Source organism: Acanthaster planci, linkage group LG14 (genome assembly GCF_054643075.1).
Source record: "Acanthaster planci isolate LZ-2023a linkage group LG14, COTS_SCS, whole genome shotgun sequence".
In the NCBI taxonomy this organism is placed as follows: domain Eukaryota; kingdom Metazoa; phylum Echinodermata; class Asteroidea; order Valvatida; family Acanthasteridae; genus Acanthaster; species Acanthaster planci.
In genome coordinates this window covers 419,098-445,795 of record NC_141790.1, presented here as the reverse complement: position 1 = coordinate 445,795, position 26,698 = coordinate 419,098, and the positions used below count along the sequence as shown (strand labels likewise).

At 44.9% G+C, this 26,698-nt stretch overlaps 1 protein-coding gene across 4 annotated transcripts in view; it reads right to left on the bottom strand.

Moving 5' to 3' along the window:
• Positions 1 to 26,698, bottom strand: part of LOC110977831 (fibronectin type-III domain-containing protein 3A-like) — a 99,231-nt gene that overhangs the window by 30,365 nt on the left and 42,168 nt on the right. For 2 of the 4 annotated variants that reach the window (XM_022232298.2, XM_087145399.1), the window contains exons 3-5: positions 25,678 to 26,259; positions 23,382 to 23,702; positions 10,557 to 10,779 (exon numbers count right to left, since the gene is read on the bottom strand). In XM_022232298.2, the coding sequence (XP_022087990.2) occupies positions 10,557 to 10,779; positions 23,382 to 23,702; positions 25,678 to 26,259 (1,126 nt within the window). The remainder of the gene's footprint in view (positions 1 to 10,556; positions 10,780 to 23,381; positions 23,703 to 25,677; positions 26,260 to 26,698) is intronic. The other 2 variants (XM_087145400.1, XM_087145401.1) reach the window with 2 other exon arrangements.

Below are 26,698 nucleotides of genomic sequence, written 5' to 3'. Positions count from 1 at the left end.
CTCCTCTTGAACCAGGCTGTAGACCACACTCCAGTTGGGCAAGATAAGATTTGTTATTAAAACGGAGTGAAATGATGAGTCTGGACGTAGGAAATCAGGGCCCCAAACAAACTGTAACCACACCTCAGATTGAAATTCCAGAAGCCTGAAACTTTACCGCTCAAAAACATCATTACAAGGAATCCTCCCGATTCACTGTAACACAGAATTTTGCCCCTCTCCTATGAAACAGTGCATTCTTCGCAAAGCTGTCCTGTCAGTAAAGTAAAAATCAGCCAAATGACCCCTATGTGTCTATGTACATATACTGTGGAAAATCAAGTGGAGGAAATATTTGGCTGTCTGTGACTGTTACAGCAAAAGGAGGGTTTTAGTATGAGGGAATTTCTTAAGCACTGCACCATCCTCTGCTGTCAGATCGGAAAGCTTGTAAGAAAACAGGGATGAAACTCACAAGCACAGCCGTACAGTCCAACAACAAACTATTTTTTCCTCAATATTACTGTTTAAATTTTAGCACTACGGTGTTTACTGTATGTTATGAACGGTCTTTCAAAGAATGTTTTTCTCAAGGCGATGTTTTTGGCTTCTCAAGTGTACAATTACCAGTGGATATCAAACATTTGTGACACTGATCGACTAGTAGTCTAGTACCCTATACTTCCAACAAACCTTTTATCTGATAACTGTCAAAACAGAAGTAGTGACCTGACCCATTTTTTCCTTGAATAACTGTTTAACAGACATTAGCCTGACTTCCGTTGAGCAATTTCATACCAAACGCATCCTAAATAATTTCACCCCCTGCCATCCCTGTCTTAATAAGATCAGGCCATCTAGCGCAGCTCACAACCCTTCTCCCCTCTCCCCCAAAAAACCCCTGGTCTGCACTTGCTCACTTTCCACTGCATGCACCATATGCGCATGTGGATATTTACAGTTCCGATGATCAGCCAGAGTTTATACTGTAGCTAAGATGAAGCAGATCCCCAGCTTGTGTGAGACCCAAAGGTTTAGAAGGCTTTGTGCCACTCACTGGAATGCATCTGGCACTTTAAACAGGATTTTTGGAAAAAGCTAGGTCACTCCCAAAGACTCCCCCAAGAGCATCAGCACAAATCAGAAACTCAAACAGCATGAGAAGAGTAATTTAAGGATCAAGCCTCCATTACAATGGGTCTTACATGTAGCTTGGGCACACTCAAGCCCCCCTCCCACCCGCCCCCCCCCCAAAAAAAATTCACAGGGGTACCTCAATTTCTAATCCATCAACCACATGTGTGCTGGTGTCTACACTTTGACACCACTCTCAGTTGACACAGCAAGTGGGTGGCTCTTAAAAATAAATATTTTTCTCCATACTCGGGTATCATGTTCACAGGGTATCTGTTGGCAACAAGGCATTTGAGAGTTTTAATTAGGGACGGGTTCACTAGAGCCATGTTCAAGTAGAGCCTAGAGGGGAATGATCTTGCCACATCTGGAAGATCAGAAAACCCAAAGAGTTGAGCAGATATTCAGAGTTTGGAATGTTTTAGAGCACGGACCTTAACCCCACCAGTCCTAAATTCTACACTTCCAATATGATTTTCCAGACGTGGGCCCATGGGAGCTAGGAGGACACATATACATGTACAATGCTGCCTGAAGTACCGGAAGCAAACAAACTGTTAAGTTATTATCACGGTGCTGCAATCACGCCTGTTTGAATGCTGCTCCTAGGTTAAACATCCTTAAAAACAACCCCCACCTACGTCAAGCACTGTATTGTCTCTCGGCCCACCTGCGAACTCCCTCTGCAACCTTGTGTAACCGCCTGCCCGTGGGCTGAACCCTGAGAAGCCAATCAGGGTCTGGCCATTAACTACTTTGGCAATTTATCAACACTGAGAGAGGAAGGTGAGCCTCGGCAAAATTGATCCCGGAGCAGGTTGAAGTTCCCCAATGTGCACCAATGCCCGTCGGAAATTCTCAGCAGAGTTTGCTCCCGACTTGTGTAAGGTGCAATTTGAAACCAATCTGGCCAATGTGGAATCACACTCAAGTGACAATTGCCAGTGATTGTGACTCAAAACTTGGGCTCTAAAGTGAGATTCACTGTCACTGACTCCATTCCAAAACACCAAGAAATCATTCTTTAAAAATAAATTAGGAACTTCCTTCATTCATTTCATTTGTTTACTTTATTGCAATGGCGCCATCTGCTTCCAAGGACTCCTAAACACTGACGGTCTTAGTCTTAATGAAAATGATGGGGCCATCACATACAAAGACCCCCCTTAAACTCAGATTTTGGGGGCAATTTACAGGAACTTAATGCCAACATTCTGTGAGCGTGCTTGAGTGTAATGAACACCTTACTTGAACAATAAAAGATGAATGTTTGGAGACTTGTGTCCTGGACTTAACCTAAGGAATTCAGGACACCAAGGATGGCTAAAGCCGAAAAAAGAGACTTTTTCGTCTCTGGTCAGCGTGCGTCGATTTCAAGCATGCGCGACAATTTTTTTTTTCCTGTGTGAGAGCTGCATCAGTGCCCTCTACTGCCACACTGCCTCAACATTTTGCCAGCAGTTCTGTCACTCAGGGCGATATGATCCCGACAAGATTGGTGTTGAACAACGACAGCAGACTATGCTATACAAAGTTGTTTGTTGTCAGCTTATCAGCATAATAAAGCTGGTCTAGTCCCATGACTCGACAGCGTGTGTCTGCAAATGTCTCTACAATCCAACCATGGAGAAGAAAGGGGGAAAAAAGAAAAGCTGTGTCGCCACATCAATTCCAGAACATCAGTCTGACAATAGATAAACTATTTTTTAGGCCTAATACTGGGAATTTCTCCTTCTGAATATCAGGCATGACTGTGGCCTCCCCATCCCTACCTTAGATGTCCCTGAGGCAAAACTGGACCTGGGCTTCATAGATCAAAGCCATGATCCCTTGAACCTTCAGAATGACCTCTTTTTTTGGGGGGGGGTTCTATGGTGTACACAAATCGGCACCCTGTGGCACCGACCCACCCCTCTGAATGCCGTAATTGGGTCTTGGCTCTGTACTTCACTGAATTCCTGACAATGAGAGACCTGATAAGCTATATCTAGTGGAACCCAACCAATGCCCTACCCGGTGTGCAAAACTCCAAAAGATTACGAGTCGCCCGGGCCTGCCTCCTCTGGTTGCTGATAAGAGACTAGCCCTACCCAGCACTGAAAACCACCCCCCCTCCACCACCCCCCATAAAAAAAACATGCACTGGGCCTGCCAAGAAAACCCACATCTTTCCAAGACAGTACTGTCTACCCCCTCAGGTCCTGTTGGTCAATTCCACAAGCCCGCCTTGTTGACTCCCTGCTAATCCCTTTTCAAGGAAGGTGGGCAACATCCAAAGAGCTACCAGGCAGGTAAGCTTCGTTGAGCATGGAAAACTACAGTAATTGCTTATCAAACAAAGGTTACCAGCCAAAAGTCAACCAGTTCGTGCTTGTGACAGTGCAGTTCAAGGCCAATCTGCCTTACTCCAGTGTCTGAAATGGGCTTCCAGAGTGATGGCTATGTCTACTGTTAGCGTCTAACCCCCACCCCCATTTTCAATGGATTATACCAAATTACTTAGCTTACATGATTTACCGGTACAATGAACCAATCAGATGACACGGGTATATTCAGGCATTGTACAACAGCCCCCCCCCCAAAAAAAAAGTCACGTGAGGTTCACCCCAGCTTAAGCTGGCCTTACAATGAATTTTGATCATAAACATACCAAGCAAACAAAACTTTCTGTTTTGCAGTTAAAAACAAAAAAAAACGCCTCATGACCCATGGCCTATATGTACACACAACTGGCAAGGCAAATAACTCCCAGTAAACCCTGGTCTATTTGTATACAATAACCAGTTCCTCTACAGTTTGTCATGTCAGAGACCCCATGCCCTTTCTTCCTTTTTATTTTTGTTCTCCCAAACACCAAGGAAGGATGGTGCTGTGCGGTGCTAGACAGCGACAGCAATTCCTTCATTTCAAAATTGGGCTACTACAGTAGCATCACACCAGCAGAATAAATACTGGAAACCTAGACTTTGGACATCCAGGAACAATTTCTGTTGTTTGTACATGTAGATCTTCTTTTCTTGATCTTAAAGGGTGTACAAGAGTTTCCAGAGTTTGGGAACAAACAAACCAAGGGCTTTCCTCACTACACTTAATGTACATGTAACTGTGCCCAACACTCTTTCTACATAATGCTGGAGCCATCTTTGTTCCTTCCACCCAGAAACAGGCACCGTATGCAGGCCCAACCAGAAACAGTCTGGCACCTAGAATCCGCCAGCTACATGTAACTCCATGCTGCTCATTCCCACCATAACCCACAGGAACTACATGTAGATGTAGATCATAATGGTTTCGCAGTGTCAGAAAGCTGACTCGATTGATCTCCGGGTCTGCAAATTGCTACGTGACTGATGGCACCGATGCACAGCCTCTAACTGCTTCCCCTGACACCTAGACATCTTCCTTGACCCACACTCCAGTGACTGGAGACACAAGTGCATTATTTGAATACAAAGGCAGGCCAGGCAGGCCAGGCAGGCACGCAAGCGCAAGCGCTTCCACGCACCGACACTCCTTACACCTGTTGAGGACTGTAAGCATCTCACTGCAGATTCATGCCGTGTACATCAGAGCTATTCTACACTCAACTTTGGGAAACTAAGGAAATGAGAACCACCATCTCATGTCAATTTCAACATTCAACTTTGAGCTCCTGAAGTGCAGGACCATTTGACCATGCAATAAGTGTTACCTTGGCGCGCAACATCTTTCAGAAATCATGACTTCATACTGTATGACAGGCTTGGGCATACATTCAGTTTCATGTATTCAATTCCACACTGTAAATACCTTCTCAACATTAACCGGCCCTTCCCTTTTTTTTTTTCAACATGAAAAAGTAAGAAAAGATAAGCACTCTTCCTGAGCAGGCTTCAATGCATCCCAGGGGATTGAATACGCATTCAGACAATGCAATTCGAAAGTCCTCGTAATGCAACGATGAAGTCTTGGCCATGAGATAAGACAGATAGAAAATGACTGTGTTACAGGACGGGCAGACAAGCATTCTGACCTTGCCAGTATCTGCTATCCATTTACCACGGCCCCTTCCGATATCGAACGAATCCCTCCTTCAAAATAAAAAAAAAAAGCATTTGCAGAGAATTTTCAATTTGAGGGAGACAAGGAACGAGTCGGGCACAAGGGTGGCAAATTGTTGAAAACCCTAAATATGATCATTCTTGCTTGAAAAAACAAATGATGCGAAACAGAAGTTGCATATAAGTAATGAATTTTGACTTTTAAATTCTATTCCAAACATACGTGTACTCCTTGGGATGAGAGTTTATCACTTTCTAAAGACAACTGGATCAGTTTGTATACATAAATGCACTCAAGGTTACTTACACAACCACCATCACGAGGAAACTCCAATATTTCCAACATTTTGTAAAGTGTTTCTCAATTCCTAATGGGACCAGCGTGAAGTGAAAAACGAGGAAATCAGCTGATCTGAGGAAAAGTTGCATGCCTGCCTACAGCTCATTTACTGTGACAAAATACTTGAAAAAAGATCCTGGCTTCATAATTAGAAATTTTAGGGGGTGGGGGTAGACTGTTGGGTGTTGGGTGGGGATCAGGTGATGCTCTGACATCATCACTATTTGCATAAATTTCTCATGGTGATTTGCCTGGGAAGATAATCAGAGGAGGAAGACCTCTGCCCAGCGTGTTCAGCAGGCGGCGACTCACCTTGGAATGCAATTAGCCAACTACATTTGATTAATTTGAGGCATTAGCACAGCCAGACAAGTGGGCCTGGGCCCGACACATCAGGGGACGGGGGGGGAGGGAATGAGGGAGACGACGCAGAGAGCAGTAAAGTGACTTCATTATCTCGCTTTTACACAGGACTGGAAACCTTTTGCTTTTAGTGGAGATGCTCTGTGGCAGCAAAACTGACGCGCTTTGATGACACTGTCATGACTACAATCTCGGCTAAATCTCGTCGGGCTACCCATCCCCTGGCCCCCCGCTCAATGTTGGGTCTCAATGTACGGTATGCGCTCCAGCTAGAGATGACAAAATTGACCAGAGGAGAGGGGGGACCCGGAAAGGGTACATGGCTATTGACACACGTCCTAACAATTTTGTCAAGAATTGTATGGTTCTTTGGCTGCAGCCCATCAGTTTTCAAACCCTGCACATGTACTTGTCCCAACCATCCTGGATTTACATGTGCTGCATACTCATGCATTTCCACAGCACGTAAACTTGACTCAGGCCATTTCAATTTGGAGAGACCAGGCAGCACGACAGAGTTGGAATTTGTTTCAATATGTGGGGGTCTACCGGTGGGTTTCATCTTGGCCAGAAAATCAATCGCTTTGAAGACTGTTTCTGCATAAATGGGGATTTGGTCAACATTTACATGTAAAATGGGGCATCAACATTCGCCTTGACTGAACATCGCCGTGCAAGCTGCCATAATTTGAAGCATGGGACGGACACAGAGTCCAAATTGGCATCCGGGGGAGGGGAGGGGAGGGGAGAATCAGCATCAGCAACTTGAGAAAACTTGTGTTCAAAGGGACACTTACAACTTGCCACTCAATCTTGACTAGGCTATATTCTACACCAACATTCACGGCATTTCTTCTTAACCCTAACCCGACATAATACTAAAATTTACTACTTAGTAGTAAAATGTAGCAAACAGCGCTGTCACTTGTATGAGGACATGACCTTATTGTTCTCTGAAGCCATAAAATACAATAGATAAGACAATGTACCACACAGTGCTCTGGCACTATGCTTGCATGACTTTATTGTTTTATACGAGTAACAATGGAACTGCCCTAGTCATAAGTTGTAATTTATAGGGCTACCCATAGATCCTTCAGGCTCAGACTTCTACATAGTATTTTGGAGTACTGAGTCCTGTTAGCCAAACAATATGCTTTGGGGTTAGGGTTAAAGACATGGAAACCCGAAAAATCGCTTCGCCGGTGTCCAACAGACTTGTATGTCCATGCCTGCCCAAGTCTGGGTCCTTGAACGTGCAGGTTCCTTGAAAAATCGGGGTAACACAACACTTCCTGCCCCAACAAAGCATTTTAAGTCCTGGCCAAGAATCTGTAGACTCAAGGACGTTCTGAAGTTTTTCCAGGAGCCAGACCCCTCAGGTTAATACCTGTCACCTTCAGGTTCAAGTACATACCAACCTGACACCATTGTACAAATTGAGTTCTAGGTTTCTGGCAAAAACCCACTGCCATTCTTGTAAACAAACTCCTTGAAGTGGCTGGACTAGTAATTTTCCCATCTTATTACACCAAACTAACATGTCGTGACACCATCAAAAATAACATGGTTCAACCACACATGCTTACACGTAGAGACTGATGTGGTGATTTACTTTTTAAAAGCCTTCTTTTTTCTTCCAAGAACTTTTTGAAATCTCCTGGAATTGGCTTAAAGCACATTCTGCAAATGGTTGGGGGCTACATTGTATTTGAAAGTCAACACTGTGAATTGGAATGGACATTTTCGTTAAAAAACTGTCACCGGGCGTGCAGTAATTTCCATCTAGTGTGAACAAGCATGGAAATAATTCTCACTTGTGGATAAATCTGCAAAAATATTTTCCTACATGTGACTTTGAAAATCTGTCCCACTTCTGTGAAAGTGTGTTTAACAAAAATCCTTTCCCAAGTTTGTGAAAATCTATGCAAATGCTTTACCCACTAGTGGAAATAGTAAAAATCTTTTTCCACTAGAGAGAAACTCTATGAATATCTTTCCTCAGTAAATTTCCACTTGTGTGAAAATCTGTAAACATATAAAATCGTCTTCCTACTGTTGGAAAATTGTTCACAGTATGTAAAATGAAAAACTAATTCCTTTCGGAAGAGAAAAGGCGTGAAGCGAATTTTCCCTTCCCAGGTGAGCTTTCTATGTAAAAATGTACCAGTAATGCACAAGTTCTGATCTGTTTTTAGAATGACTGGAAACTTAAGGGCACGTGTGAAATACAAAGATATAACAAATGCAAACTGCACGGTCTGCACCAAAGAGGAAATGTTCCTTTAGACATCACAGTCTGGAGACAAGGATTCTCTGGGTCAAGGTACATGTACCTACATAGCTGCCGCAACTCACAAACATGTGACACTTAGTCACCGTCTATTTCCACTGCCTTCTGCCCCGCTTTACGTCAGCCTGCCTGGCATGGTGGGTGTATGACTTCCCGGTTCCCAGCTGAGCACGTAGTTGGTGCAGCACATAGTTGGCACAGGAAATAGGCAGATACAGCTTGTCCTGTTTGTACAGTGAGTCTGTTTCTGGGGCGGGGAACCCCCCCTAAAACACGGTCCATCCTTTTTTCCGCAAAGAATGTAACAGAATGGTTTGTTTCTTTGTTTGTTTGATTTCTAACAGGCCAGATATGGGATGCTGCTTTTGATTATTATTGGATTGAAACCAGTGTAATGAGAAAACGTCCAAAGTGCCAGTACATTCAACATGGAAGTTATCAAACCTAACTCAGTGTCAACCTCATTGAACCAAGTCAGAGCAGAAACTGTCAAAAAACAAAACCCCCCTGACGTATGACTGACTTGTGAGCTGTCCTTGTGGAAGACAATATGGATTTGTCAACATCTTCCACACACCCCAGACGATTAAGATCAACAAAGGAATACATGTAGAAGTTCCAGTTATGCAGACTGGTCTTCCAATAATTATATGGAGACAAGCAGAAACACACAAACTACATGAACCACCGGTACCCGGTAGGTCTTCCCAATCAACACAAAATGATGACGGCACCGATGAGATACCCGGTACATGTACCAACACGTTGGTAGCACACTTATGCAGTTTATAGCATTAGGCAAAATGGCATCGAGAACCATCCTCGTCCAGGTTTCAAGTGCCCCCCTCCCCTCCAAATTGTTGCTACCCTTGGGAATAAAGCCCATCACAACTACAGCCAGCAGGGGCAGTGGGACCGTGCAAATACCATTAGTTTGGACTTCAAACAGGGTCGTGCCGTGATACAGCGCGAGTGGTGGAGATGGACCTCCTTCCCCTTTCAGCATAAAGAGGCAACTTGGCAACGAGGCAGAGGACGGTGAGTTTGCAAGTGATGCCGGTACCTGCTATTGTGCGGGGACCTTGAATGTGGGAGAAACTTGGCAGGACTCCATTCTGTGTAGGACTTACTTACTTGTATTGAAAGCTTTGGCATGGCCATTTATTTCGCAGTGAACAGAACAGACAAACTGTGCCCCGTTAAGTTATGTGACCAGCAATGGGTATCACAGATCGACAAACATGGGGTCCTCTCATTGTAAAGGATGTCATACATGTGTCATTTAATACCCAAACTGAAGCCAACGGTCGGTAGAGTACCGGTACTTGGGCAATTGATGTGCTGAGTACTATACCAAAACTCGTCTCTATTTTTTGCAAACTACACTTGAAGTGCACATTGCTGTGGGAGGACTCCGTCTCTGTCGATATTTGCTACTTATTTGCTGAAATTTGCTGATATTTGCTTAACAGGCACTATCGGTCTATTCATGAATGCTGCATCCTTTTTCAACAACTGTGAGTTATGCTGCAACAGGCGGTGGCAGACTTTCTGCCCCTCAATGAAAAATAACCAATACAATGAAACTTCTTTCCCAGGGGCATCAGCAGCACAAACCTCTCCACAGCGCCAAGCCACTAACCCCTTTGGAGACTTGAATCAAGACTAAACTTGACCATTTGGAAGCACGGCATTGACATTACAGTATAGAAGTGGTTCTTCATAGCAGAATGTGCAGCACTGAGCCAATTCATGGACTTTGTAAGCCAAAACACAGGGGAAAAACTGCCCAAGAACGTCAGCAACACAAGCTTCTGCATAGCATTAAGCCATTGGCACTGTAGAGACTTGAATCAAGTCTGAACTGGATCCTTTGGTGGCACCCCGACTGGACGGACTCTTCATAACAACATGAGCAACACTGAGAGAATCGACGGACTGCCTGAACTATAATACCAGGGGAAAAACTGCCCCAGGACATCTGCAACACAAACCTCTCCACAGCACCAAGCCACTGGCCACTTTGGAGACTTGAATCAAGACTAAACTGCATCCTTTGGGAGCACTCTATCCGCTCCGAAAAAGAGCAAAAGAGGGAGTGCTTTGAAATGAAACTGACAGTCCTCTTGTACCAACTCACCTCACAGGTGCACCAAGATCATGCATGTATGACGCGGAGTACGCTGAGTATGCACAAATTTTAGTCTGGAATATATGGTCTTTGCGTGCACGCCAAACACAGGCAAGAACCAAGAGGGAAAACTTAGTACCATCTGTCTTTCTTTTGCCGGGGGGTGGGGGGTGCACTTCAGCTCAGGGCGGATAGAACTGACGCTTCAAAGCAAAATGCACAAAACTGAGTGGGTCGATCGACAGAATGAAATACAATACCAGGGGAAAAACTTACCAGTAAAATGTTTTGGATGAGCCGCTCCTATTGCGTTCCGACAGGACCAGCTCGAAGCGGGTAGATGACAGGTCAACGTCATCCTCGGTACAGCAGTCCACATTCCCCGAATGCACCTGGGGCAGGGACCATCTGACGCTGACTGAACGGGGCATCCGGTTGTAGACGTCGGGCGGTTGGATGTTGGAGAGAATGTCGCGGAGTTTCTTCACATGGGGATCTTCTGAAAGTAGCAGAACAACGAGAACAAACCCCTCAGTCAGTGAAATGGCACTAGGTTCATGTAAATACTGCACTGTACACGTATATCTCCTGCCTCACTCCACCATTTCCACCTGTTACAGATATGACCTGGAAAGTAAAACAACTCACTTACATGCACCACTGCAACTTAAGAGTCTTTTAAGTTTCAATGTGTTGGTGGCTGACCAAACGAACAGGATGAAAAAAGCAATGAAAACCCACAAAAGGAAACAATAACCCTCACTGAGGTTCGTAAACTACCAACAAAGCTCTTACCAACTAAAGGGTCAGAAATTGACTGCTACATTTAGAGATTCAAGGGGCAAAGAAAGGTCTGTTATACATGTATACCTTATAAACCTTTGGGGAGTGGGTGTGGGGAAACGGCGGGAATTGTTGTGACCATGTACATGTATGGGCTCTGAGTGCAAGAGTCCCATCACAAGAAGCAACAAAAATTTGAATACTAGTGAAAAAAGAGACTGGCAGTACAGCCCGCACCACATTGGCGAGGTTAAAACTTAGCCCCGCACACCAGCACGCCCATGTATCTAGATGTAAGGTAGGATGTGCGACTCTAGCTGGGTGTCATTGTTAGGTATAGAGAACGCTCTCTTTCGTTCATGCACGCTATCAATAAAACTCCCCTCCTTTGGGCAATTTCACACTTGACCTACTGCATTCATTGGTTTCAATTCTCTTCACAGACCATGTCAGGAATCCTTCTTCCTCTATGTCTCCAACCCCCCCCCAAAAAAAATACCAGCCATATGCTTGTTAAAAACCACAGGGGCAATAAATACCCACTGCCAAAGGTCTAGAAACATGCACTATGTACTTCAGTGTGTTTACCAAATAGCAGGTAGTTGACCTTAAAAAACCTGATGCATTGTCTAGCCCGATGACAACATCCAGCCGACTGACATTGACATTCCTGGGATATATGTGGCACACCACAACCAGATCACAGAAATGTCTAAAAAAAAGAGGAAAAACCCCCCTGCTAAGCTTCTGGGAGTCCCCTGCACAGCCCCCACCAGCCTGTTCACTGCAGATTGGGTTTGGGTTTCTGTTGTCGTGGAGGCCGTGTTTTTGGAGAGACTGGGTGTACTGTGATGGGAGGACAAGTGGATTTGTAGAGGAGTACAAGTCCAATTACTGCACGGCAGAATTTCCGTTTTAATATCAGGCAATGCAGTAATCGGATGGACAGTTTCAAGTGTAATAGTTCAGTGACTGAGATTTTAGAAGTTGATTTGCTGAAGAATGTAAGTGTAATGATCGCAAAATGTACACGCGCGTCTTCTGTCAATTCGCCTTACACTAACGGTGGATGCCATTCGCAGCAAACTCATACCAAAGGGGCCGAGGGAACCTTTTCTTGTGAAACGAGATGCAAACGGACAAGTGTTTCTAGTTACAGTGCACATGAACACACAAAAACACTGTCAATTACAAATCACAAAATGTTGGCCTTCAACCATTCACCTCCATGTGAGGGTTCGAACTGTGATCGAGTGAGCATAACATCATGGTATCGTACACTGACGTGCGCAGAAAGGTGATGCAGTATGAAGACATGTCTGCACAAGTCCTCTGAGACTGTCTCTGTAGAAAACACACCTGCCTTAATCACATTACCAAGAAGCTGAAGAAAAAAAAAATTTTTTTTCTCTCTCCTCCTCCTTTCTCTTCCCCGAAGGGGGGCACATCCTCAGAGCTGAGGGGTCAGCTGTCTGCTGCTCCAGGCGGACTAAGCATTACCGTGGCAACCGGCCGCGCGACACTCCTCACCCGCATTTCTCAGTGTCTTGAGGAGAGCAGCTCTGCCCCTTGCATTGTTCTCTTTTACCAGCTTTGTGCATGAGGGCCTACGGGCTGAATGGCATGGATCTGCACGGCCAAAAGCTTCGGCGTGTCATCCAAATCTCACGCTCAAAAAACTTGGGTGAACCTTACTGACACACAGGTACACTGCATTTTGAAAATTTCATGTAAGTAAATATTAATTATGCATATTGTGTAAAATACATATGTACATGTATGTATTTGAAAAATGACACTAGCTTTTCTAATGAGATAATTAACTGTGCTAGAGAGTAGTTATAAAAAAAAAACCTTTAATTTTGGACACTTCTTGGAAAGAACAAAATTACATATACCAAGGTGCAAGTAATGTTCATGTACATGTACTGTATATGCACGTAATTTTTTTTTAAAGATAAAAAAGACCTAATGGGAAAAAAACAGACAGGTTGGCCACAATACAAAGAGGGCCCTAGAACAGCCATGGCCATCAAGGGCATACAAAATACACTGTGATCGCAGTAATAAGGTGGCCAACAAAGACAGGTGCATACATGTACATGATGTAGCCACCAGCCACCACAGATGGGTAGCCACTACAACATGGTGACCTCGGTAGACCTACTGGTACATGTACAGTGCATGTACAAGCCACAGATGGCAATATAGCCACAACGGGAGACTGGCCGCCAGCCACAACAGGACCAACTGCGGCAGAGGGCCACCGGCCACAAGGGGCAGGTTCCTCCTGAGCTCTCCTCCATCTGGACAAACTATCAAGTGAGTTGCAAGTGGGAGCATCTCATCAGTACTCTTCCAAACACCACGCTGGGGGGGGGGGGCCAACCTGCAGGCTCACTTCGCGTAATCGGCTGCACATACTTCAAAATGCACTTTACTCGCCAACCACCATCACTGCTGTGAGACAATAGCAACCAAGGACAATGCCCCTCGAAGGAAACGTACAGCCATCCACGGCTGCAACCTACATGCGGCAGGACCACTCTAGTCATCTCTGGGCCCCTCAATAGGTTCGCTGAGGTTAAAGGATGAGGGAGAGGAGCAATAAGGCCAGGCTCATCAGCCGAGAAACGCTTTGGTGGCCACAGCTCAGTCATGGCCTGTTGATGGCACGCCGGCTGGCACGACTGAGAGAGCTCACCCACGGGAGATGGTCAGAGATTAATAGAGCGAGCACCTTTCCCCACGGCAGCTTACTTTAGCTCTGGCCCCACTTCGCATTGTTTGTGGCATCCGGCAGGCCGTATGTTCGGGGAGTCTCCCCCCCCCCCGCAGGTGCAGTGATGCAAAGCGGCAGATGTCATTATCTACAGGTACCGGTACTTTTGTCTGCACGCTCAAGCTTGGGAGACTCAAAATGACGCAGCAGTCACAGACACGCAGCCAAAACTGAAAAATGATATGCCTTATTTAACAGGTTTTCTTTTTTTTAAATCTCCAACACAGGGATAATGCATGTACATGTACCTTAGTCAATACTCGTGAGGCAATTGTATATACCTGCAACCAGTACACTTGAATGTGCCAGTACAATTCCTTGACAGTGATTTTTTACAACCTGTTCTTAACTAGGGGAAAGACATTACCCATTACCCATATGCAAAGACAACATGTCCATCTATTATGTACATGTACATGAATCTGGGAAGTGTTACCGGTACCTACATGTATATTTCCCTACTACAGTGAAGAGGGCAGAAAAACCTGCAATTTAACATGTGCATGTACTGTACATGTACCCGTGGGCATGGAAAGAAATTTACCTCAATTCCTCAGAACAGCTTCTAAATAACCCCAACACTCCTTCCCGGGATGATTTACTCGATGGACCAGACTGAATAAATCATGTTTTATTCCCCTGAATTCAAACTATGCCAAAAACCACAGTGATCATTAGCATGTCCTGTGCAGGTCCTCCATACATGTGCATACATACAGGTATGTGCCTAACGTCATCGAGAACAAGGTTGTATGTGTAGAGCGTACATGTACATGTATATTGACAAGCATATACAGGGTGTCCCAGAAAATAACAAACCCTGAGGAAAGGGGTTAATATGCCCAAACCATGAGATATGATTATAATGTATAAAGATCTCCGAAAAGTAGAAGCAGTATTCTTTCTAATGATACCTTGATGGTATCCCTCCTGTCATGCATGACTGAACACCATTGTCTTGAAAATGGGGCATCCGAACTCAGTTGTAACACTTTGGATAAACCAGTGAATGAGGTTGTCCTCTGTCATGCTTTTCCTGGACAAGATACCAGGGGCACACTGATTATTTACACATTGCGTAATTCACTGTTAATTATGCACTGCTCAGGATTGCGGCCAAAGTTTGTAAGCATTTGCCATACGGTAAGAATGACAAATGACAGCTGCAAACTCTAATGCTGAGCTATATAGTATCCGCTGCGAGTGGGGAACAAACGAGGGCCCGTTTTGAAAATAAACTGACAGTCCTCAGGCAAGAACTCACTGCAAGGTTACGTGCAAGTTTAGGCACGTTTGATGTGGAGCACGGTGAGTACGTGCAAAATTTATTCTGGAATGTATGGTCTTCGCATGCACACCAAACGTGTACAAGAACCCGGCTAGAAAACTTCCTACCAGGCTGTCCTTCTTTCACCGGTGAAGGCGCACTTCAAGTCAGGGTGGATAATGCACATGTACTGGTACCCGGTATGTTTGTTCATGTACACGTACAGTATGTCAGATATTAATTAATTAATGGGGTGATGTGCAGTACACACAAGTGGAGGTAATCGAAACTGCCAGGAGAAATTCCAGACTTATTGTGTTACGCAACTAAATCCAAAGGTCGAAATTTCATGCATGTACATGGATGTACTCACTTCCACCCATAAAATTCCATTAAAAATGTACTCAAACACAGCCCACTTTGCTCGACGACTCACACCTAAACTTGATTGATTGTGTTTCGTGTACTCTTTATAAGGACCCACCGAGCAATGAGATTGCCCAACATTTACATGTACATGTACATGTATGGTGTTCACAGGTGTGTATCTAATGTATGTATGGGTGTGTGTATGCACAGAAGGCTATCATTACATCATAGAGCCAACTCCTCTATTCCTGTGTTTAGAAGGCAGTGAACCGGTGTGGAACTGCCAGTAAAAAAAAAATAAATTTGGCAGAAGCGATCAATTTGATCTATCATCCGTGAGCGGCGGGAACACAAGCACAGTACAGTAATTACGCTAACACTGTAATCAATGCGTTTGTCACTGTGCCACTCCAATATCAACCTGCGCGTGATTGTGAGAACATTCACAAGGGGCACGAATGAAATCTGCATCTTGCAAAATCAAAACGTATGGAGTTGCCAGTCCAATTACCGCACGCCCATGCTGCCTTAAGGATGAACTGCCCATGCTAAAGGCCGCACTGCCTACACATGTCGTACACATGTGTACATCCACACTTATACTGGAAGTCTGTTATGATCATCGTGTACTGCACGGTTGACTACATACTGTACATGCACATGTTTAAACTGGCTAAGGGGAGTTCTGCTACAAAGTCAAGAGCGCTGCAAGGCAGAACAGTGCAGATGGAAACATTATGCACAACATTCCTCACAAGTATATGTTAATGTACCGCACAGAGGCTGGCATGTACACGTATAGTGTACATTTACATACGGTACATGTACATGCATACAAGGGTAGGCCTGATATGTGCAAGCGCCATTATATGTGGGCACATGTATGTAACTGTACACGTAAGGTATAGTTACACTTACATGTCCTTCTCTATGCACATACATTATGTTGACACTGACAGCTGTTCCAGCCACCTGCCCATGTACATGTACATTGTACATGGGCATTGAACACAGGTACCAGTCCTGTGCAGCCACAGCCTTGAATCTGGATGTACAGCGTAAAACAGGGTCTGCTGGTCTTACGTCAGGGTCATGTTTTTCCTAAAAGCTGCTGCTTAAACTATGACCGGATCACTGTGGGCACAATGGTAAAAGAATAAATCATAAAGTGTGAAAAATCCCACGCAGCTATCGGAACACCATATTATAACGCATGTACTACTAAATACTAAATGAAAATCCGACTTTATTTAAAAATTAATGGGACAAATGTCCATTTTAAACGAATCTGAGGTAAAATCATAAAAAACCAAAAGGTGATATTTCTGCAAACTTTGGCTGTCCATGCACATGTAAGTCGTGCGCAAAATGAAAGTGGTCTATACTTTTCTGTTACACCGTACCATAGAAGGGATTAATTCACCTGTCTTTTCATAGACTTCAATTCAATCCCAATCAACCCAACATCAGGTTAAGCCTAAAGTCGCAATCATTCTATGAGTCAGTGACTTGAGCCAGTCTGAGATCCTAATCGTAACAATAGATCTTACATACGAAATACGAAGTAGACGGACGCATGCCCACTATGACCACTGGTTGGCAAGCGCAACTGTCAACACTGTCGGCCCTGTAGGAGAACTGGTGTAAATAAATATAACCTGATGCGTTGAGGGTCAATCAGATACTTCAGCATGCTCTTCTCAAAACTGTGTGAAGTTTTCAGAGTCGCAAGGTCGGAAAGTAACAATTCCTTGCTTTAAGTCTGGCACTCATGTCAAACTACGGTACATGCGTACTGGTACAGAAACGGCGTGTACCCCGGTACATGCATGTGAGCTCATAGCTTCGCACACGCATGGAGATTTGTATTGTTACCTCATAGATTGAAGCAACTTTCCCAACCAGTGGTAGTAACGCGCTTGCGCCTGCCCTATGTGCATATTTCATGGGACAGATCCATTATTGTAGTGTGTTACCGGTAATTGGTATTTAGATAAGTGATGAATTCCCACAATTCTGCGACCATTTCCAGTTGCTTGTAAAGCAAATGTGCAGCATTGTAATGACTTTGCTATCTTGTAAGAATGTAAAGCAGTCCACAAACGGTATACAAAAAAAAAAAGCTCCACCTAAATTCCAGTTCATGAGAGGAGTGTTTGGTCTCCTCTTCGTTTCTTATCAGAGGCACTTGTTGCCATTGGAATGAACAGGACCTCCTGTTGACAGAAGCCGGCCTACGGGTATGCCAAGGGGGGGGGTTACAGGGGTCGCAGGAGAGGGCGTCAAACGGTGCCAAGTCTTTGCACTCTGAGGGTGGGGAGGGAGGGGAGACCTTGCTGCTTTCCTGCTGGAAACCTTTTCTTTGGGATGATTTTGTTTTTGTTTTTTATTGAAGCACCACTTCATCACCGGCATGGAAGCAATATGTGCATCACTGGATGGATTGGAGTAGTCTCTTGAGTCAACAGCCCTACTATCAGTGTTCCTCCAACTTCCCAGTTCCCAAATTCAAAGAAATGGCACACCGATGGAGAAACTCGTGGCAGAGCACATGCATTCGACTTTCATCACTTCCCTTTACGGACGTGTCCTCTTCTCTCGTTTTTGTGTCTCTTGACTTCAAATAGATGAAACTTAAAATGCACCCTGCTATTAAATATTCAAAACACGGGCTGGACTGGGCCCAGCCGAGGAATGCTGATCCCCTGCCAGGGGGCGTGAACTCCGACTATTATATCAAACTTGTTTTCTCCCCTCTGTTTTTATCGAAAGTGACAGACAGCGGAAAAAGCTGGCTCTCCTGGAGGCTATGTTGGCACATCCCCTCCCCCACGACCCGAGGAGTTTGACTTCTTCCCTTCTGAGTGTTGTCTCGGGCTATCAAACCAAGAAAATCAAGTTGATCTCTGCAATTAAACTGGCTTGTTTTGTACATACATGTACAGTACAGTGCCAAACCTAAGTATTATTTTTAGCACTTGCATGGTAAAAACAGCGTATTTAATTTCAATACTGCTCAGAACAGAAACAGGAATTTGCAAGCAATGCCACAAAAACAACCTTATTTTAGTCTGTCAACCACATTAGCACCATTTACAAGGGCGTTTTCAACCATCCCTTAAGCATGTATTTATTACGGCATCTTGTTAATCTTCACTTGTGTAGTACCATACCGGCATATCATACAATGTACATGTATATAGCATAAATCACTGCCCAAAATGGGAAGTGGATTCAACAGCATTCGTGAGCAGACACATTGGAGATGAACAAAATGAAACTTATTTTCCTCCTCTCTTCCCAGTAAAATGTTCAGAAAATTCCACTGTCTAAGTTCTGTGATAAGTGTGCTAGATAGGGGTCTGGTACATGGACATGCACGGTGTACATGTACGTACATGTGGAAGTGGCAAAAGTACATGTACTGCACACTACAGTAAAGGTGGTTCTTCTGTACTGGGGCATATTCTGCAATACCTGCCCTGGGATATATCCGCCAGCGCAGTACTAGCATTTCAGCACATACCGAGCTAATGGGCAAAGCACACTACGGGGGCGGCGGCGACGGCTGTCGCTGGCCTACCATATGGCAGGAAAGTCATTATTCTGTTTGAGATTCATCATCGCACACGTAGGCCACAGTGCCAGGCAGGGGCCAAGAAACAATGCATGCATTTGACATTTAACTAAAGACAGAACTGAGGTGGGGCTGAAAAGGTGGGGGTGTAAAAATACCGTAATTCTCCCAAGCACCCCCAACACATTACATCTGTATTGGACAAAAAAAAATAATAATTAGAACTACTGGTACGGCATGCCGATAATAATTTCAGCCAGCCACGAGGATCGCCGAGTCCAGCTGGTCTGTTGTTTACAGTTCATCTTCGAGGGAGGGGAACCATGTGGGATGAGGAGTGTCATCTCATACATGTATGTGTAGGGTTTTGGGGGCGGGGGTTCCATTTTTGTTTTGCTAAGTGAATGTCTGCAAATGTCTCTTCTGAGATGTTCTGAAAATTTCTTGCTTACTTATTGTGCAGTGTGTTTACATACCAGGAACTCACAAATCTTTCCATAACACCCGTATGTCTAAAGAAAATGAAAAATACCTTTCAAGGTGGGATTTTTTTTTTCCCACGGCAAGCTGGGCTGATTTCTGAGGTACATAGTTTCTATGTACGGTAAATTGATGCAGTGTTATGGTCGAATACATTCCCATGCGAGTGAGTACGAGTATGAGTGTTCAGGTATGACTTTCAAGCATGAGTACTGGTAGTACAGCAGTATGCTTATAGTTGTCCAGTACATTTCACAAGTAAAAATTCTTGAGTACGAGTATTTGTGAGTGTGAGAATGAGTACATGTACCAGTGTTCAGGTATGACTTTCAAGCATGAGTACCGCTAGTACAGCAGTATGCCTATACATGTAGTTGTCCAGTACATTTATAAACTGTAGAATTCTTGAGTACGAGTATTTATGAGTGTGAGAGTGAGTACTACAGCACTGTCAACTGAAGTACAACTGACGGTGCAACACAGCAAGGGTTAATTATCTACAGCACATACAGTACATGTACACGTACAATACATGCACCAGTAGTTGCTTCATATCCTTTAAACATGTCCCTGCCGGTAGAAGTGTGCCGTATTGGTCAACATACATAATTCATGTACATTCTGGGGAAATTCCAGTAAGCATCCAATGGCTTACCACACGGCACACCCCATTTCCTTGACTTTCCATGACACCATCCGAATTGCCACCAGTGTTTTTCCATAACATCGGGAACCACTAGGGATGAATAGTAATGTGCTGGTAGGCGGCCTTCTGGTATCCTAGATGGCTTTATTTTGGGGAAAAAAAATCTAAAAAATTTCCATTTTCCATGTTTAAATTTGAAAGAAAGATATTTCTTGAAAACAGTGGTCTTGTGGGCAACATTGTGAAGGCATTTGGTAATTACCGACAGCTGTTTGTAGCCAAGCCCTGGTGCTTACCATATGGAAAGATGGAGTCGTCCAGAAAAGAAATCCATGGTGCATCTTGTGCACCACCGGATATGAGTATACATAAAAGAAACTTCCAAAATTGACCTTTACAGATTACAAGCCTGACATTTCAAAATTGCATTGAAGTCAAGGGCCCATGACAGTCGGTGGCATGCACATGTAAAATTGGCGTGCTAATAGGATGGAAGCAATGCATGTGTACAGCATGCCGGTAATTTACGCATGTGATGTACTTCATGCACATGTACGTTACCAGCAATTGAAGTGCCTTTAATATGGTTCTCAAAATATGGAGTCCTCCAATAATTCAACTAACTTACATGTATACCGGTACACAAAACATCCGAAGTACAATTTTTTCTTTTTTTCCCCCACATGGGCAGTTTCTGTACATGTAACTTTTTTCCTTCCTTTTCTCTTTTATTAATGGGTATTTCTTGTTCATGGTAGAGCAAGGGCCCACCAGGGGCAAACCAGATGGTGATCCTATTTTGGAAGAATTTGTGCTGACATAAGCAAGGGGTCAGACGTGCTTGCTTACATCTGGGAGGAGTGCTGGGTGCTGGTGATGTTGTCTGCAAATCTCACAGACGTACATGTATATTTAAAAAACCTGGACTTGCAACGCCTTTGTATGAAACAGAAGCCAATCTTGGGCCATTCTACCAAGCTGAATACAAATGCGCAGGTTGGCTCGCTTCTATTGACGCCAGGGAGAACGAAGGCGGGCGTTGCCAGGCAAGCTTTGTATTCGGCTCAGTAAAATAGCCACTAGTGGATTCAATGTTCTCTGTAAGCTGATTAAGGGCATTGCGAGTCCAGATTTTATTTATATACATGTACGGCCGTGGCTAATCTATGCATACATATGTACATGTACATGCGCAGAATGCATCTGAACTGAAGGGCATCTTTGCTGATGGCAAAGCTAGTGATACTGGGGCAACCCAAAATATCAAATCTAACTTAGAGGAAATGTGGTCGATACTAGTCCACGAAGAGAGAACAAGTGGCACAGTCCTCACAAACAAGGCCCAAACAGACTAGTGGCAGGAATTCCAACGTGGAAATCTGAAAAACGGCTGGCCAAAACGGGTTGGGCAATGAACTGAAGAGCGGCCAAACTCAGGCTGGTGGGCAGAACCCACAGGTGGTTTGGGAAAAGTGGCAATAGTGGCCTGGTGGCCAAAACGGACTTGTGGGAAAAATGGCCCACTGGCGAGTAGAATGGATGGGCAGCCAGAAAAGCTGATGAAACGCAACAGAAAGATAGCCACAGAACACAAGGTGGCCAAACTGGGCCAACAAGGAAAGCAGTGGGCCGGGTTGCGAGAATGAGACCGTGCACGAGGCCATCGACAGACAAGTGGCAATAACATCAGCTTCTGGACCGTTTTCCCACAGCAAGGAACGCAAACCCAAACAGGATGCACTAGGCCACATTGGTCACATCATGAGCTCTGCAATTTCCATCCTTTCACTTAAAAAAAATGCAAAGATCCCAGTCTGATTTAAACCGCAGATTTCTTTTAGTGAAAACCGAAGCCAATGAATGAGAGGATGGGGCTGGACCTGACAAAATGTGGGTCAAGACCCATTTGGAACATGCGTTCCAGCTGTACCGGTATATGTTCCCAATCACCACCTTCTCCTAATGGTTCAGGTTCAGGTAACGCCCTCGATACCACATTCCAAAGTGTCAATGCCGGGCCACTGAATCATTGATAAAAAGTCAAGCAGACTGCCTGGGCCAAATCCCCAGCCCAAGAACAAGAGGCCGAGACAACCAGTAACTAAACCTGGTCCTTGGGATTGATTTGTGTGGACGCCTCTCACCACAAAGCTGCCAACCATTACTATAGGGGCATAAACAACACCCATGCAAGGGGTGCATGGGTTCGTGACAAGGCCCCACGAGGAACCGTTCTAAATTTGGATCCAAGATCACATTTCCTTTGAACTGCCATATCCATTCACCTGCAAGGAGGCCAAAGGAGAGCACATGGTATCCCAGTCAACTAGGAATGTTAATCCTGCCCCAAAAGGTCAAGTCTATCAACCTACAGGGTAATTTTTTCAAGACACCCCCCATCCCACTTTTTGATGGAGGGATTTGGTAAAAACCTGTTCCCTCCTCCCCCAACAAAACAACAGTCACCTCACAGTGGTGAGTCACATCCAGACATTTTTCATAAGTACCGTCTTGCATTGGAGCAGAGAGACATTTCTCGTGATATTTGACGCCGAACATTTACCATAATACATGTACGTGTATGTCACACACGCCTCTCGAAGATAATGATAGACTGCGGTCAAAGCATTGATAAGCAGATTTTCAGTGCCTTTTTTTGTTTACTTTACAAAATATCTTCAATGAACACCACCCGCACATCTGTTTATCATTAATTTTATTCCCACCCCCCAGAGATGACTGGCCTTGAAGTTACGGTTCATTTTTCTAAAATGTCTCCCAAATCCAAGCTTATGCAGCTACATGCAGGTGACAGCATATTATGATAGGATAACACTGGGCATCACGTGTCACACATGAAGTATACATAATAACAAACAGGTCATCTGCAGTCCAGAACCAACATCTGCAAACACCAAGGGCCAATTTCCTTTACATCAGTTTCAAAGCAAAATTTCACCAAACCAGTGCAAAAGCAGTTACCTGGAAAATTGTTATTAACCAGTCGTTCTTGCGACTGGTCGGTGGTGTACACTGTACCGGGTAGTTCTTGTTGAACTCGTACTAGTTGACCTTGTACTCAAGTCCTTTTTTGGGGGCACTCTTAATACTCATTCTCACGAGAATGTACTCATCCCAATCTTATACAGAAGAGATTTCAATGAAGGGTTTGGGATGGAAATGATTCTTCACTTTACCTTCGTTCTCGTCTATCCTCTGGCTGCCTCCCCCGCTGTGCCGTTTCTTCCGGCCGTTGCCCTGCCTGCTGTTAGCACCATTCTCCATCTTCAACACTGAGGGGCTGTACCCTCCACCGCCTCCACCCCCACCCCCAATGTAAGGGCTGCTGCCCCCACCCCCACCCCCGCCCCCACCCCCACGGGGGGAGGTCTGGGGGCTGGGGATGTAGCTGGGGTTCTTCTCCTGCCTGTCCCGCAGCTTCTTCTGGAGCTTTTCACGCTGCTTGTCTGTCCTGTCGTCACGCGACCGCGAGCGCATCGGCGGTCTCTGTTGAGGATCTGGAGTTGGAAAAACCAAATTGAAAAAAGTTATCGCCAAATGTTAACAGGGGAAGGAAAGGAAGCATTTGAGTAGGGAAGAGTGTAAAATCACTCAATCACTCTTGAACAGGCTGGCCTGAAGAGAGCATAACAAGCTCTGCGAGACCTGGCATACATGATACCAGGGTACAATATGTGAGATGCTGGCAAAGGGTATGTGAGATGCTGGCAAAGGGTATGTGAGATGCTGGCAAAAGGTATGTCAGATGCTGGCGAAGGGTATGTGAGATGCTGGCAAAGGGTATGTCAGATGCTGGCAAAGGGTATGTCAGATGCTGGCAAAGGGTATGTCAGATGCTGGCAAAGGGTATGTCAGATCCTGGCAAAGGGTATGTCAGATGCTGGCAAAGGGTACCCCGGTATGTCAGATGCTGGCAAACTGCATGTTGCCACATCAATATTAGAAAGGCCATGAAATCAGCTTTCATGCTGTATACTGTTTATCCTCGTCCTCTGTTGATCGCTACATGTACTAGTTTTAGTGGCATACTCTTTTCTTTTTAAGTACCGGTATGGATCCTCTTCAGATAAAAAAGGGCTTGCAGAAAATACATAAATGTATATGTAACCAGAGCGAATGTTTCCAATCTTTCAATTTCTGTAACACCACCAGCTACCAAGGAACCAGTTTAAATGAGAACGAGAGCCCTGGCCCTGGAAAGTGCTAAGCACACAAACTATTTGCTTAGCACAAGTACATGTTACGTTACTGCACAAAATGTCACATACATGTATTGTGCATTTCTTGTGATTGGCTCCCAGCTGGTTCATGCTTAGCACGCAGACTTGTTACTGCATGTGTACATGGAAGCATAACTGTCTGCTAAGCCAATCTGTGTACTACGCAAATACCAGTATCAGCTGGGAACCAGCCACAAAAGCAATACACACCCATGAATTTTGTGACTGGTAGCCTAGTCCTGCTAAGCAGATATTTTTCTGTGCTGAGCAAGTCTGTATGCTTAATACAAAGGACAAAAAAAATTACTGGCCCTTCCAGACTTTTGACCAAGAAAATAAATTACATGTATGCATACATGTCGACAAACGTGATGCAATACGCATCTTGCGTTTTTTTTAAACACAGCAGAACTAGGAGCAATGACCGCAAGGCCAAGATTGCGAGATGCGAGCACACATCACTGGTATGTCTTTAATGGAAGGCAAAGTGAGGTTCCGGAATGTGAGCCAATCCAATGGACAGCCAAAGATTTGTGAATCGATAAGTCTGCAAGATAAGGACATCCAGGACATCTTGTGGGAAAATGTGTGTGCGTGAGTTTGCTTCTGCATTCAATTGGGGACCCTGAACAATAGCGGACAATAAGGTCCCCGATTGACAGAGGGTCCCCGATTGACAACTGTGTACAAAACATATGGGTGGTCTTCTAAAAAAGTTAAAGTACAAACAAAAGAGGAACAATAGGGGGTCCCCAGTTGCAGGCAAATACACACTTGTGTGTGTGTGCGTGTGCACGAATGCGTGATGGGCTTTCAAACGTCAAGCAGAGGATGACTTGAAAGCTAGATGCTGCATCGGAATGAAATGCAATGGTTCTGTACAACGTGCTCTGGTAAAAACAGAGTTGTCGTGTCCCTGGGAAGCTTGAACACCGAAAAGAAAATTCCTTTTTTTTATTCTAATGTCTGCGGACAAGTCTGTAATAACTTGAGCTGCAATCGAATGTCCTACAATGTACATGTAGCTGCAGTCCGAAATAATACGCCGCTGTGGAAGCTACTTCCTACTGATACGTGTGTCACTTTAAGTCATAGCCAGTTGATTCAGACATAGCCGTACAAATGTCATTGTGCATGGAGACGAAACAAAAAATACTGTTTATGAGAGGATCTGAGGAGGACATGTGGGTATGTGAGGTACCTGACTACCAATGCATGCAAATGAAACCATGCCCATGGTCTAGCACCTTACCTTGGATATGTGAATGGTCTGGCATATTACACTGCTGCTGCTGCTGCTGTTGCTGCTGTTGTGAGTTGTGCTGGCCATGAGGTGGAACAGGATGGTATCGATGAATATTGACATGATGGTGAGGTGGGACAGGCACGCCCGAGTTGGGCGGCACCGCCGAGTGAGCGGGCACCGACGACGCAACGTGGGGCTGCACGTGGTGGTGCATACCAGGGTTCGGATACCCCATCAGGTGGGGGTAGACTCCGCCCATGCCACCCCCAGCCCCGCCCCCATTGGGAGAGTAGAGGGCGGGATAGATCTGCGGGGGCGAAAGCGCCGGCGGACAAGTGGTGTACATGCCTTGCTGGGGTGGCGGCTGCTGCTGCTGCTGGGGCGGTTGCTGCTGCTGCTGTTGCTGCTGTTGTAGGTCACCGACCACAGCGTCTTGCACAGAGGGCTGCAGGGCAATCCCCATCGGCGCCGTGACGACCGGCACGTTGGACACGCCGGTCGGCATGGAGACCGGCCCATGTCCCGTCTGCACTGTGTGCAGGGGTGGAGGGACAGGAGAGTTGGAGACAAACTGGATGAGGGTGGGACCTGCAGAAGAAGAGACAGAGTAGATCCCGATTACACCTGAATAATGCATGGCTTCCCATGCATAGCAGCCCCTCAGAGTACGAAACTCATCCACCATAAGCTACATGTAATACATAAGTCCCATTGATGAAGTGCAATATGCCACAGAGTCGCTGCACACTATTAGCTACGATGGAGCCCCAGAGAATTACATGTACCGTAGTTATTAACAACAGCCGCAAGACTAGGGTTAACATTTTAAACTGCATGTATACATGTAGTTTGAACATGTGTACATGTACAAATGCCATTTCCTGTAGTAGCCCACACAACCATGTTATAAATGGGAACAGCTGTCAATTAACAAAAAGGGGTACCATCTTTTATGTGTGGCCATTGAAAACATTTGTTGTTGGTTTTTTTTTCCCCTTGTTCTGATTCACCAAGAGAAATCAGACAT